This window comes from Penicillium verrucosum, assembly GCF_028828655.1.
Source record: "Penicillium verrucosum strain IBT 35672 chromosome Unknown utg000001l_segment0_segment0, whole genome shotgun sequence".
Classification (NCBI taxonomy): domain Eukaryota; kingdom Fungi; phylum Ascomycota; class Eurotiomycetes; order Eurotiales; family Aspergillaceae; genus Penicillium; species Penicillium verrucosum.
Window position 1 is genome coordinate 767,926 of NW_026643210.1, and position 13,684 is coordinate 781,609.

Consider the following 13,684-nt stretch of genomic DNA (forward strand, 5'->3'; position numbering starts at 1 on the left):
TAGTTTTCAATTTTATATCGCGCAATGAACTCTCGCGAGCAGTCTGACATGCCTCCGGCACCCTCTTACCCGTCCCCTAACGGTGCGCAGATGGCCCAGGGCGTGCCCTCGTATTATGGCAACCGCCAAATGACCACCGACGAACTGCTGTCCGCGGAACTTTCCCGCGATGCCTCTGGTCCAGGCCTTGGCGAAACAAACAACGGGGTTCATCATGGCCAGTCTATGGTGTTGGGTTCCTCCAATGCTGCTGACATGGGTCGAACCTCTTCGGAGGATCAACACCAGCACCAACACATGCTACAGTTCCCTCCAAGTCAACAGGTTGGTGTCGACCCGAACCACGACCTGAGCTATGGCGAACAAAGTGCGCGCAAACGATCAAAGATCTCAAGGGCTTGCGACGAGTGCCGGCGAAAGAAAGTACGATAACAACTCCCCTTGAATGCGATTGTGAATACCCAAACTAAGACGCGTTTTCTTCTACAGGTTCGATGCGATGCGAGCTCGGAGACCGGCCTTGAAACATGCTCCAACTGTAGACGCCTCGGCGTTGTGTGCCAGTTCAGTCGCGTCCCGATGAAACGCGGCCCCAGTAAAGGGTAGGAAAACAAACAAGTGCACCACTACAAGAATCGCCGTCGCTGACAGAGACCCATAGTTACATAAAAGAGCTCGCCGAGCGACTCCATACTCTCGAGAACCAGATGCAACCAGGGATCGTTCAGCCTGACGTGCCATACCAATCCATGAACGAGGTGTCGCTACCGAGAGGGTACCAGGATTTCGCATCGCCGGTGGAATCGACCTCGGGCAATCGCAAGAGGACTTACTCGGTTTTCGAAGGCCTCCCCAGTTCCTCGTTTGCACAACCTTCTTTCAACGCCCGTGTATCGCAGAATGCCTTTGACGCCTCCGAGACAGCGGCAGACCCGTATAACCCAGCCGTTGCCAACGGTAGCGCACCGAAACCTGGCAATCTGTTCTGGAACCCGACGGGCCATGAGAATGATCTCCCAAGCGGCCTTGAGATGCCGGATTTGCCCAAGCATGAAGGTGATGACGACATGACACCAGTGACTCTGGATGAAGGAGCTCTTGATGCGTACGTGCAATATGTAACCCTCGTAATTGAATGAGCTGACATCGGATTGTAGTTATTATCAGAAGATCCACACCCTTCTGCCGATTCTTCCCCACACCAAGGAACGAACATTGGAGCTTTTGCACCAATGCAATCGCGAGGCACAAGAAATTTTCTGCCATGCGTTGTACAGCGTTACACGAACTGACATCTCTCGCGTGGCGGGCAATTTCGAAAAAAATCAATGGCTTTGATAATGCTCAGGATCTCCTCATGTTCCACACCCGCCAGCCATTGATTGTCCACTCGGCCCCTGTCAACCTTATCTGGCTCCAGTCTCTTTTGATGATGATTATCGACTGTGACACTCGTGGACCAGATAATTTCGTTCTGAAAGACGGTGTCCCCAAGGGCAGCCTGGTCCAAGCGGCCAACAAGCTCGGATATGACTTGGCCAAGAGCCAAGGCCAACTAAAGAACAAGCGACCTGTGGATCCTGATGTCGACTCGGATGCCAATCTCACCCGGCGCAACTGGGTGTCTTTGGTCATCTTGGCTCGGTGGTACGCTATTAGTGTGGCAGATGCCACCGTTCTAGGCGGCCATGAGATTGGCGGCCGTGAAGATGAAAGGGTTGTTGGTCAAATCACGACCGGAATTGCCTGTATGTTCATCTTCCTTGTTTTATAATTGCGCCGTTTCACTGACTCTTTTCGCGCTAGCTTACTCGACATTCCTCTCGGAGATGGTCACTCTGGCTAATGTCGACCACAATGTCTGCCAGACTAACTCCGGCCTGGGTCGTATCATCGGCGCGAACCTAGTCTCGTCCCTAGAGCGTCTCGCGGAGATGGAGGACATATTCCAGATTCACGAGCTACCGGAGAACTCTACTACTCGCCCACTTTACGAAAGCCTCCAAGCACAACTCTACTGGACCGTTCGTTTGCTTATAAAGCGCCATGTCTTCGTGTATAGCCCGTACGAGATCATTTTCTGCGCGCAGGAGGTAATCAACGAGATGCACAAGTCAACCATGCAATCCCGCCTCCCATCACCCTTCGATCTACACAGTCTAGCCCTCGCCTCAATGACTCTTCTTGAGGCGACCGTTCTCCCAGAACACGCAAATGAATGCTGGACCACCCTCGAAAAAGTCGAAGAGATCCTCGACCGCCGCTACAAGCGCGCAGCAGAGGGTTCCGAGTTCGACAATATCTTCGGCACCCCGGAATGGGACGCCAAGATCCGCATCTTCCTTGAGTGGCGCCGTATCAAGTCTCAGGAGAGCCAGCTACAGGAAGCTGAGATTGGCAGTCTCGCCAAGTCCCAGCAGCCTATGATGGGTCCCAACGAGCAGCGTTCTCTCCAGCATCTTGCTGATCTTGCTGTTGGAGCTGAGGGCTCTGTTGGTCAGAATGCGCCGTCTACATCCCCGCCCGGTCTTTCTAATGATCAGGGTGAAAACGATCAGAATCTTGCTCCTCAGTTGACCCAGTCGAACGGCGGGTCGGGTCGGGTTGTTGTTGACTTCACTATGCTCACTAAGGAGGGCTATCTGAACGTCTTCTCTGGGTTGATCTACCGTCGCACACGTTGAGTTTAATTCGCGATTATGTCCTTTCTTCTCCGCTTAATCTTCCCCTTCTCTGCTTTTTGTCTGAACAAAATGGCCCCATAAGAAATTGTTTTTCATTTTGTATTATTTGCGTTGGCTGGGCTTCTCCGTGGCTCAGGTTTGTCTCTAATATCTTGTGCTGTAGTTGTGTCTTGATTAGGGAGAGGGGGTTTAGCCCTCAAATGGAACATATTTTATGTATGACATCTACATCGAATTTCAGGCCGCGTGAGATGGCGTTCCATTTTCCAATGTAGACCCTAAGGTGTGGGACTTTTAGCATAACGCCTCCCATTCCCCCGTCAATTCCCAATCCTGTCATCGACACGAGAAATCCCATTTCCGCTGACGGAGTCGATCTCTACCACCCCGATAAATGGTTCTCCTTGTATCCCATCAACGACGACAGTCTCTGGACAGGCGATGCTGGAAAATTCGGAAGCAAGCTATATTTCGGTGGCAACTCGTACAGTGATGGCATGTGCTTTCAGCTTTCCAAACTTGATCGGAAGACACAGATCCGCTCCTTGACGGTAAATATCTGGTCGTCATGATCGAACCTGACGTTGCTGCGTACCTTGAAGAAGGCTGTAGGCAACATACTAGGTTCGACCGATGTTCCCGTTGAATGCTCCATTATACCATACCATTGGATATAGTTCCGAGCCGCATGAGGGTTTTGTTTTGGTCCCGAAGGGTTTGCCCAGCATGTTTGCCTTTGAGTGACGGCATTTCCTACTATAGAGTTAATGCTCTTAAAGGCAGTTATGCAGAGGTAGAGCGTCTTGAAGACATCGACGATGCCTCACCTTTCCAGTTTGTCGCTTGATCTTCCCATGTGTTGGGTACTTCGGCGCAGCTTTCCTGTGCCCGCGCTTGCCACCATGCTGTAGTAGGGCATTGTTTTACCATCGATACCACATGTTTCACCTAATCAGCTTGAAGAATTGATACCACGAAAGCCTCGTCTATAGTCCTCAGGGGCTTCTTTTCCGGTACAAGTGCAATTTTGATGCTCGCGTTGAAGCTGCCCACCGGCTGGATTCTATATATTGAGTGATTCATTTATTGAGCTCTATGCTCCACAATCTAACTAGCCAGCAACAAAGGGCATGTTAGACGCTACGTGCCAAGCGTTAGTTTCCCCTGGTGTCCATAACTTCAGCCAGCAGAGCATATTTGCGGCCCTTTGACACCAGCAATGAGCACATAGTCGAATGCTTCCACAGGTGGAGACAGCTAACGGAGGCGCAATCAAGTCCAGGTGGTGTCAGCCAAGTCATCCCGAGCCCGGTCGCAGTTAGCCTTTCCATTGTGAGTATAGCAAAGACATGCAATTCCAGACGCCCACAAGGCGCCACACTCCCACATGACGATAGCAAGGTCCCATAGCTCTATGATTTTCTGTCCGTGGGGATAAGCCAGTTCGGCGGCGAGAACAGCCCCCACGTACTCACCCTCACAAGGTAGGCTATCAGCCCCCTTAACGTAAGCGAGGACAGGCGCTACAAGAAGGTCGATGACGGCACGGGTTTCCGGCAAAGGGTCAGAGGAAAGGATCGATTGGAGCCGTGCCTCGGCGTTGGCGAACGGACGCTCCCCACGCTCGACCTGAGTGCCGCATGCTCGGAAGTGCTCCAAAGAGGGCCTCTCTGTCGGCACTGTGGCGGCGATGGCTGCTTCGACACCGAGATCTGTCCTGCCGAGAAGGGTGATAGGTCTGTGTCGGCAGTTGGCGAGCTGCCACCAGTGCGTGAAGAGAAGACAGAGGGCTGCGGGGTTATAGGGATCGTTGTCCCGATACCAGATCATGGCACCAGTCAAGCGCGAGTAAACCTCAGCTAATGGTTCCTCCTCCAATGACCCCCGCGTCAGAGAAGGGATGATGTTGCTCACTTCTCCGCAGGCGACATCAGCTCCGAGATCAACCCAGTCGTGTGCAACGCACCCAAGACCGGCGATGGCAGCCATATTTTCACCGCCACCCGCGTCGTAGTAGACGTGACAGAAGACGGCATCGGCCAATTTGTAACGGGCAAGCCGGGCGAGATCGTCCCATATAACTATACACGGGCGGGAGGGGACAGGGTGGACATCCTCGATGATGGTCTTCTGCCGTAAACAGCCATAATTGCAGCCCTTGACGATTCGTACATCGGCGACGTGCGGGCCAGCAGAAGGGGATACTTCAGCGACGGCAGCTACATCCGAGAAAGCAGAAAAGAGTTTGTCTGCCATATCGGAGTCTTTGACACCTACAGAGTAGTCAAGGACAAAACCTGAGTCCATGAGAGCCCACAAGCCAGAGATTGAACCGCCATAGACGCCCCTGTTGTAGCCTACACCCATGGAGAAAATGCTAGTGTTGACCAGAGGGCCTTCGCAGCCCTCTGCTGCGATGAGGTCGACAGTGATCTGATCGGGTGATAGCGCCACGCCGCTCAGCTTCGGTGGGAGGGGCTTGCGAGCAGAGCACCACGAGGGGAGTTCGACGGTTCTCACTTCCGCGAATCCTAGACGCTCCGTCGTTCCAGTTGTGATCACCTTATCACGAGCTTCCAAGAGAGTCGAGGCGTCGGCTAGAAGCCCAACTGCACAATCGACGGCGTCTGCAACGCGCGTGTTGCGCATCCAAGAGGTACTTGCGGCGGCCGCCAGAACTCCCCCGGTCTGAGGGGTATCGAGACGACGCGCCAAGGTGACCGATGTTGTCAGTGTGTCGGTTTCAGGGATATATTGCTGGGAAAATTTGCTTGATCCAGCCTCGACCGGCCCTATGCCGTGCGTCTTGAGCGACCAACAAGGGGCTCCAAGAGGGTAGGCCATAGTAGTTCCTTCTCCGATGAGATGGGTTGTACCCCATGTCGAAGAAAGGCGGACGGTGGCAGCAGGGTCCTCTGCCGAAGACTCGTCGGTGCGATCAGTCCAGTGGGAGACTACGGGCAGACAGTCGAAAGCAGGCGAGCGGCTGAGACCACCGCTGGTAACCAACCCCGGTACAAGGTCAGACAAGGGCTGGTCTGGATTCTTTTCTCTGCGAGACAGCCCAAGCTCCTCCGAACGGGCCAGGATATTGTCGAGCTTGGCTTGATACTCGCTATCTGGTTTGCGGCGTTGCCCACCCCAAGTTGTGGGACTAACACCGGCCATTTTGTGCCTCGGTTCCAAAGATGAAAGCTTGGTGTTGGAAATGAAGTCGGTTGCGTCCCGGCAGTTCATCCGTTGGTCGAATGAAGCCTGTTTATCGGCTCGGGGGTCAATGAGCCCGCCACCGAGAGCTAACTCGGAGAGAGCACCTGTCCGGGCGATATAAGGCATGTAGGATTCAATAGTACGAATGTTTGATCGATGAGTGTAGTTTTTTTATCTCTCTGCTATGAGATCGGAGGGGGTATTTATGTGAAACATCATACAATGAGCGGCGAGCCTGACAGTAGAAAGTCAGGGTTGTTACACGAATATCTACTATGCACGTAGTATATTTGAGTTTAGTAGAAACTCCATTTGGGGTAGATTGCAGTTCGGGGTAAGTCTGCAGCTCATATTTGTTTAAATTTAAATAGTTCTCCACGTTGCTTCCATATCTGTTTCTTCCTGTTGCCCCGCTAATTCCAGTAGTACCGGATAAGTGTATAGGGAGACGTGTAGTAACATGACTATCTTGACTGTTCACTACAGGAAAATTGGCGTATGACATAGAATCGGTCAACCATAGTAAGTGGACCTTAATCCTCAATTGATATATTTACATATTGGGCGTCCTGTAGCCTTCGTATTCAGTTGATGATCCTTGTGTAACATTTCCAGATATACAATATACGGTGGTAAGCCTGCAATGCATTGATTTAGATAACCTTCGACCTGCACATATGAACTGAATACCTAATTAGGCAAGAATCAGTGGATTTTAGGTTCTGTGTAACGTTGGATGAGATCGTGTAACCTGAAACGGTTGCAGGGGAGATTCCAAGGTTGGAACTAGTCTCGGATTTAGAGATATCTCCGATGATCGTCGAATACAGTACTACTCCTACTGCACTATTGCATCACGCACAGGCACTATCTGGCCCATTATCTACTTACATTGGGCCACGGGTGGTCTTGGATCAATGAACGAGATGCTTTAGTAGCCAAGTGACCAAGTGGGACTATACTATGTGTTTTAATATCTATGGCTGTCATGCTCTATCCAGTGGATATTCAAGTAAAACATGCATTTGCATTTGCCCTTTGGTAAATTTGTCTGAAACCAGGCCGCTCATACGATGCAACTGATCGAGAAAGACTGCAGATGAGCCGAAAATTGCGGTGTAGACATCAGTAAATAAGATATAGTATTCCGGAGAACAAGAAAATAGCAGTCTCGCATCTCTCACTGCCTTTGCCCGAATGCAAACCGCCTCCATGTTCCATCCACGTCCTCGCACAGAGTCATGAAACTGTCATCGTCGATCAACTCGCACATCCAGTTCTCAAGAAAGGCAATTCGGTCAGCTGTTGGTGAAGACAAATACTGCGCAAGATGGTCTTCTGTCGGGCCTTTGGCTGTATTGTTTGGCTTGCTGGCCGGCTGGTCGTTAGAGTTAGAGTTAGTTAGATTATCCTGCGAGTGCGATGTGTTCTGAACGCGGGGTACTTGGGGTGTCTGTTCGGTGGATTCGCAGGCTGGAGCGGTTTTTTGCGAGGCAGTAGGCTCTTCATAAAGTAATAATGGCTGACTAGCCTCGGGGCAAGCATTTGTTTGGGATAAGAGTTGTGAGTTGGAGTCGGGCAAAGCAGAATAGGTATTAGGCTCCACCACGAGTGGTTGTGTATCAGGTTGTGTATCAGGCTGTGGATCAGGCTGTGGATCCTTGGTTGGCTCAGTGCGTTGAGAACTTGGCGGCAGAGCTGACTGGGGATGCTTCTGTGCTGTTCGAGTCAAGTTTGCAGCTTGCGGTTTCCTTGTGGTTGGCTTTGAGAAGGGTAGGTCTCTCTTGGGAGGGAGCATCTGATTTAACTGATCGACATCATGGATTGCAGATATGGTGGAAAGCTGAGAGCTTGGTAGATCTGGTTCTTTGTTCGACGTATGTGGGAGAACAGATGCATTCAGTGGTTGAGACAAATCTACCGGTTCCATGTTTTGGCATGGTGGGTTGAAAGCTGGTACAGGGCCCAATCTGGACGTAGGGTGTGAAATAGTGCTCGCGGGAGATGATGCTCGAATTGGTGCTACCAAAGCAAGAATGTGAGATAGCTGCTTGAGGTGTTGTCAGAGTAATCGTTACATACTTGTCCTTCCAGACCCTAACGCTCCCATGGGATAAAAGTGGACTCCATTGCCCCCAGTTGAAGTTGACGCCGTGGTTGTAGTCCTGGGGGCAATGGAAGACAGCTGCCCCGATGTCCAGGACGACACTGATGGAAATCGTTGTATTGCTGGAACTGGTATCTTGCCTTCTGTCAATGGACAGTTGATTTCGCCCAGAAGAGTCAAGGCCATGAAGTAGTCACGCTCTGTAGTGAACTTGATCTGAAATCGACGAACCTGTGGATTCAGAAGGCATTTATGTTAGGAATAAACTGCCGGAAGCCATATGCAGAATATACACACATGTGTTTCACCATGAGGATACTTGACTGCAAGACAAGGCGACTTCACAACGACAGCAAAGTGTGGCCTTGGGGGTGGAATCAGCTGGGCCTGCATTCCTACCATGCGAATGAAGAATACGAGATCAAGTTGCTCCTAGATTGGATGACCCGGACGTTCAGAATTACTGGCTATGAAGCTTTATGCGTGAGTGGGAGCGTACTAGTATGCCATCACCTCGAATCACTTTTTGAATCATCCTTGATGGTATAGACCCGGAATCGAGGAACTTCTCAAATATGCAAGCCAGGTCTCCATTCCCAGGGACATGATTCCAGGTCAATGGACCGACATGATCGATGGCAGTGGTTGTATGGGAGAACTTGGCAATGGGTAAACGAAGGACCTGGGGAGGGATGGGTGGTTGCAGATGCTGCATCTTATAGAGGGAGAGTAATCAACAAAGGGTACAAGGTTAGAAACCATCCATTGATATAATATAGATGACGAGAGAGCGTGGTGTCTACCTAGGTAGTGGAATAATGTTCGTGATGAGGGAGAGGGAAGTTCTCGGTGCCAGCACTCCCAGTTCATTAGCCTTGCCCACCCCATTAGCAACTTTTAATTAGTGTGCAACCAAATCTCTATGTAGCAAATTTGAAGTATGCCTGGGGCTTGTATTTTATTTTCAAAGTATTCGAAGCTCTTAACTAGTAGTCATGTTGAGACTGGAAAGTCATCACTGCTAATCAATCGAAATTGAGATCTTCATTGTTGCATTGAAATTAGAAAATAAGTAAATTCCCAATCAGGGCCTGGAGACTGATCCTTGTCTCTACTGTCCCTATAGTCTTCAATGTTGTTGTCCCTATACTCTTGTCCCTATAGTCTCTGTCTACAATTGAAGAATGTGTTGGTCGAGGTCGTATTGTAAAAACAGGGGTCCAGTCTCTGTATTTCTGTATTTATAGTTACGGAGACTTCATTACATAATATAAATTACAAAACATGAATCCTCCGGTATGTAGAATGTGAAAACCTGAGGCATCAAGATATAGTGGGCACAAGGATTTTCTTAGTCATCAATGGGAACAACGTTTAATCCGATAACGCGCGCTGGAGAAGCGCGGACTTTTGGCTGATCAGTGCCGTTGATCGCAAGCCCAGCTCTAGCCCTCCAGGGCCGCAAGGCATTGACAATAATTTTACTTTTGCAACATATCGCTGATTTTGATCGCCTACGCGCAAATTTACTACTGCCTTAGAACTGCCGTTGCTGCTGAGCACTTTGCTCTTTTCACCGTCGCATCCAGTCCAACATTCGAACGCGCGAAACCTGCGACTCAAGCCGTCTCACAGCCACTAACCGTCCCTATCACCTCTTTCGGTCAGAATCAACGTTGTATCGCCTTCGGACTCCGACCCTTGAAAAGCCGCACGAAGTCGCAAGTTTGACACCCCTGCAATTTCTCCTCGACTCGTTTGCAAACAAAACGTATCAAGGGCAGCATCTCTCGAGCCATATACTCAAAGTCTTCGGTTTTGAAACTAGAAGGTCTAGTTCTCGATTGCCCCTCGAATACTCGAGGTCAAGTTTGTCGGTCTCTTCCGTTGCAAAGACGGAATCACCCCGTGCGTCTTGAAAACGTGAACGGCGCGACGCTGTCGCGTTCCTTCAGTAGCACCATGTCTGGCTCTACCCCTCGCACCTCGCTGCGACGTAAGACTACCATTTCTCAGACGACAGGTGTGGTACCTATACTAACACCACCCGCAGAGGGCTTACGCCATGCTCCAAAAATCAACCAACCCTTCATCCCCGATACAACCCCTGCCCGTCGATCACACATCCATCACGGGCACACATCTCCACAACCACCAATCAGCCCCCATCAAGTAAACGTCAATCCGGCCGCCAATCCCCAAAGCGCGCAGTTTGTGGTCGATAGCTGGGAAGGAAAGGACAATCGACAGGTTCCCATGTCGACAAGGGAAGTCCCGACCCCAGGGAACCGACCGGTCATATTTTCCCATCTGCGTGACCCTTCGAAAATGCCCCGGCAATTGGATTATCACGACCCTTATTTCCCACTGAGATATCTCGAAGTTCCAAGGAGTCGGTCTCCCTGCATTCCATGAATCGACTAGAAATACTAACGGTCATTGTTTTCTCTAGCGGATCACATCTACAAACGTGCTCACTACGGTCTGCAGTCAGGTATTCCAGACGAAGTCGACTTTGCGCTGTACCACCTGGTACAAATTTCAAATCAACGATGGGATAAATTCAAGTTTGAAGGATTTCCCTTGCTTGCAGAAACTTTGATGCAGAAAGCACTTGACATCACACAGCTCTGCACGGGGGTGAAGTGGGAATTCCAGTATGATCCTCGGAAACCGATTGACCGTGTCAACGTGCTCAATTCGTTGCATGGCACCCGGGATATCCTGGCCAAAATTAGCAAAATCCCAGTGAACCTCCCAGACGACAGCCTCGAGACATACGACTTCAATCATCGGTTGAGAAACATCAAAGAGGCCACGTTAGTGTTGCGAAACATGGTGCTCCTGAAGGAGAACGCATTCTATGTGTCACGTTATGCAAATGGTCTCTTACGGGACTTTTTGGTCATCTTGATCAATGCTCCCAACCAACCTCGGCTGAATGAGATCAAAAATGACGCATTAGATATTGCCGAGGAGGTCACCAAGTTCTTGCGAACTGACCATGAAGATCCGTTGTGGATTTCTTTGGTGAACTGCCTTGACTCCCCAGACCGCGCTCACGTCGTGCGGTCCCTATGGGCTTTAACACATTTCGGCACTGAGCTGGACGATGCGGATGCCAACCGGGCCATGGAAACCCTGACCAAACCGACTCTTCAGCAGATGTACTATCACACGCTTCTTGACCTTGACAAGGATATTCTGAGTGGTGCACTGGACTTTTGGTATCAATACACGCTCAGTCATGACAACATCGAAACATTGATGGATGTCCTCAATTTCCCAATCGTCTTTGTCCCTCGCATGGTCGCACTTCTGACTTATGAAGCACGACCTACCAAAAAAGAAACTGTTCTCCAGGAAGAAAAAGTCGCACCTCCACCCACTGACATCCCTCGTGTATCCCCGGAGCTTTTGGAAAAGCTCATGGAACTTTCCGAGCCGGAGCGAAGCTCCCAGTGGCTGCGTTGCTGCTTCATCGAGGATGCAGAATGCGAGATCACACAGATTGCTTTATGGCAAGCCTACCAGAGCCGATTTGCAGATCCTCGTGTCACTGGAGGGGGTGTTCTTCCCGCTGCAGAGTTCATCAAGAACGTAAGCAACACATTCACAAACGCTCAAGCGCAGGTCATCAACGGCCCCGGCACTGCCACCAAATTCATTATCAAGGGCATCCGACCTTTAGAAACGGCACACACATTTGAGGGCTTCCCTTATTCCTACTGTAGATGGGCGGACAACTCGAAGCCTTCAAAGATGTGTCAACGTGCATTCACATCTCCGACAGATCTCCGGAATCACGTTTTCGGTGACCACATGAGCCTGGAACCCACAGACACCCCCGGCCAGTATAAGCTTGATCCCGCAGAGACTCCCATCCACACCTGTCAATGGGACCACTGCTCACGGTTCCGAGCATCTGGGCCCAGCCCCAACACATCCATGGTCGCCGGTCATGTTTCATCGCATCTGCCCGAAGATCGCCCCGCAGACGCACAGCCCACAACTGCCAAGCGCGTAGTTCTCCAAGAGCGCATCGTCCGCAAATGGTACTATATGGACACTCCGCTCAATGAAAAGTGCGAGCCATTCGGCGTAGCCTACAAAGCTGCCTTGGTGCTGCGCAACATCGCCCGAGGCCTGCCGAACCGGACGACGTCCAAATATGGTGGTCTTCCCTGGAAGAAGGCCTGCTTCACCAGCCAACGCCCCAAGATCGTCGAAGTCTGGGACCGAAATCGTGCGCTGCGTAAGGAGCTTACCGAGTTGATCATGGTGATCGAGAAAGAAGTAGACTATTAAAATTTCCCTTACATGTTTTCCGGTGATGCAATTGTCTCTTCTTTTCTTTTCTCATGAATTAATATCTCTGTACGATTAATACCCTGATTATTCATGTTATCACTGTCCTTCTGGTTCCTCGGTCCTCCGTTTTGTCTAAATGTACAATATCTAAGATCCAGGACCACATTGGCGGTGTTTTCTTGTTTTTTTTTTTTTTTTTTTTTGCTTTGTTTTTATTTTTTAATGGCTTGTCACTTTGATTTAAGCCCAAGTTCGCAAAAAAAGCCCCCGAAGAATGGAGTTGTATTACTATCTAGGTACATATCTCTACGTAGTATTTTTTTTACTCAATAAGTAAAAGTGCGCCATATGTACGGGCGACTAAGTATGCCACCTGGGGCATAACTCTCTCATTGGATATTGACTGACAGCTGATCTCACCGCCCCCTCGAAGCACAAGTTTAATCTGTATACTAATTTCAACTTCTCTTTTATTCTTGTTCCTATATCCATTAATCATTTTAACTCTATAGAGTAGAGGAGATCAAAATACATATAAAGTAATGTATTGTGGTCGTTGTATATAAAGGTAATAGAGGAAAGGAGAGTATATACTAGTAACTAGACTACTCATGAGAGATTCAATACTAATCAATATATCGACCTATAATTGATCTTAAACCTTATAATGATAAAGTCATCTTTCATTCTATATACGATACCTATTTCAATTCAATATATTTCATATTTCATATATTTTTTTGATATTTGATACTTGATATTTGATGTAAAGTGGCCTTAGGCATTTATTTTAGTGCCTTAGGCATCGACCCCTTAAGTAGGTAATTAGTCGGCATATCATACCTCTCTCCCTCCACAGTTTCTAGGACTAACTTTATATGGCATAGTTATGGATAGCCATGTAAACCTAGTCAACTTCGGGATTAAGATTTATGGAGCAATTGATAGATACTCTCGTTATGTCCAATAGTTAATTAACAATTAGTTTTTGTATGGCGAGAGTGGATCTAGAATACTGCCAGAAAATATAAACCAATGAGAGAGTTATGCCCCAGGTGGCATACTTAGTCGCCCGTACATATGGTATTTTCCGTATCAATTCTGACCTTCCACTGCCAACTTACTATTACCTCCTTCGTATAAATTCTAGTAGTTACTACCTGTATCTCAATTTTCCTAATAAGTAATCTTGTTAGGTAGTCGTAGTCTTCTCCGATAATCTTTTATATATCTTTAGATAGTACTCCGCGGCCAGGGAAATTAGTGGCTTCCATAACACAGGATTCAAGTCTACGAGTTCCTATCAAAGCAAGGATATATAGTTGGCCGCTGTTCGTTCTTCAATTTCCTTTTCGCGGTGAATTGTGTTTTG

General features: G+C 49.1%; 5 protein-coding genes across 5 annotated transcripts; 3 read left to right on the top strand and 2 right to left on the bottom strand.

Moving 5' to 3' along the window:
* Positions 1 to 24: 24 nt before the first annotated feature.
* N7516_000289 (putative C6 finger domain protein) lies at positions 25 to 2,684 on the top strand (the record flags this gene model as incomplete). Its single annotated transcript, XM_057213011.1, has 6 exons — positions 25 to 423; positions 490 to 602; positions 662 to 1,105; positions 1,158 to 1,278; positions 1,349 to 1,748; positions 1,807 to 2,684. 6 exons carry the CDS (start codon positions 25 to 27, stop codon positions 2,682 to 2,684), a joined length of 2,355 nt encoding a protein of 784 aa, XP_057074894.1.
* Positions 2,685 to 2,898: 214 nt separating this feature from the next.
* Positions 2,899 to 3,531, top strand: N7516_000290 (uncharacterized protein; the record flags this gene model as incomplete). The annotated part of the gene is made up of 4 exons (XM_057213012.1): positions 2,899 to 2,930; positions 2,983 to 3,235; positions 3,309 to 3,412; positions 3,447 to 3,531. The coding sequence occupies 4 exons, from the start codon at positions 2,899 to 2,901 to the stop codon at positions 3,529 to 3,531; spliced, it is 474 nt and encodes a 157-aa protein (XP_057074895.1).
* Positions 3,532 to 3,956: 425 nt separating this feature from the next.
* On the bottom strand, positions 3,957 to 6,020 carry N7516_000291 (uncharacterized protein; the record flags this gene model as incomplete). The annotated part of the gene is made up of 1 exon (XM_057213013.1): positions 3,957 to 6,020. The coding sequence occupies one exon, from the start codon at positions 6,018 to 6,020 to the stop codon at positions 3,957 to 3,959; it is 2,064 nt and encodes a 687-aa protein (XP_057074896.1).
* A 1,054-nt stretch (positions 6,021 to 7,074) lies between these two features.
* On the bottom strand, positions 7,075 to 8,716 carry N7516_000292 (uncharacterized protein; the record flags this gene model as incomplete). Its single annotated transcript, XM_057213014.1, has 4 exons — positions 7,075 to 7,916; positions 7,977 to 8,232; positions 8,299 to 8,433; positions 8,501 to 8,716. 4 exons carry the CDS (start codon positions 8,714 to 8,716, stop codon positions 7,075 to 7,077), a joined length of 1,449 nt encoding a protein of 482 aa, XP_057074897.1.
* Positions 8,717 to 9,963: 1,247 nt separating this feature from the next.
* On the top strand, positions 9,964 to 12,309 carry N7516_000293 (putative chromatin remodeling complex subunit (Rsc9); the record flags this gene model as incomplete). Its single annotated transcript, XM_057213015.1, has 3 exons — positions 9,964 to 9,997; positions 10,055 to 10,393; positions 10,454 to 12,309. 3 exons carry the CDS (start codon positions 9,964 to 9,966, stop codon positions 12,307 to 12,309), a joined length of 2,229 nt encoding a protein of 742 aa, XP_057074898.1.
* Positions 12,310 to 13,684: the final 1,375 nt, after the last annotated feature.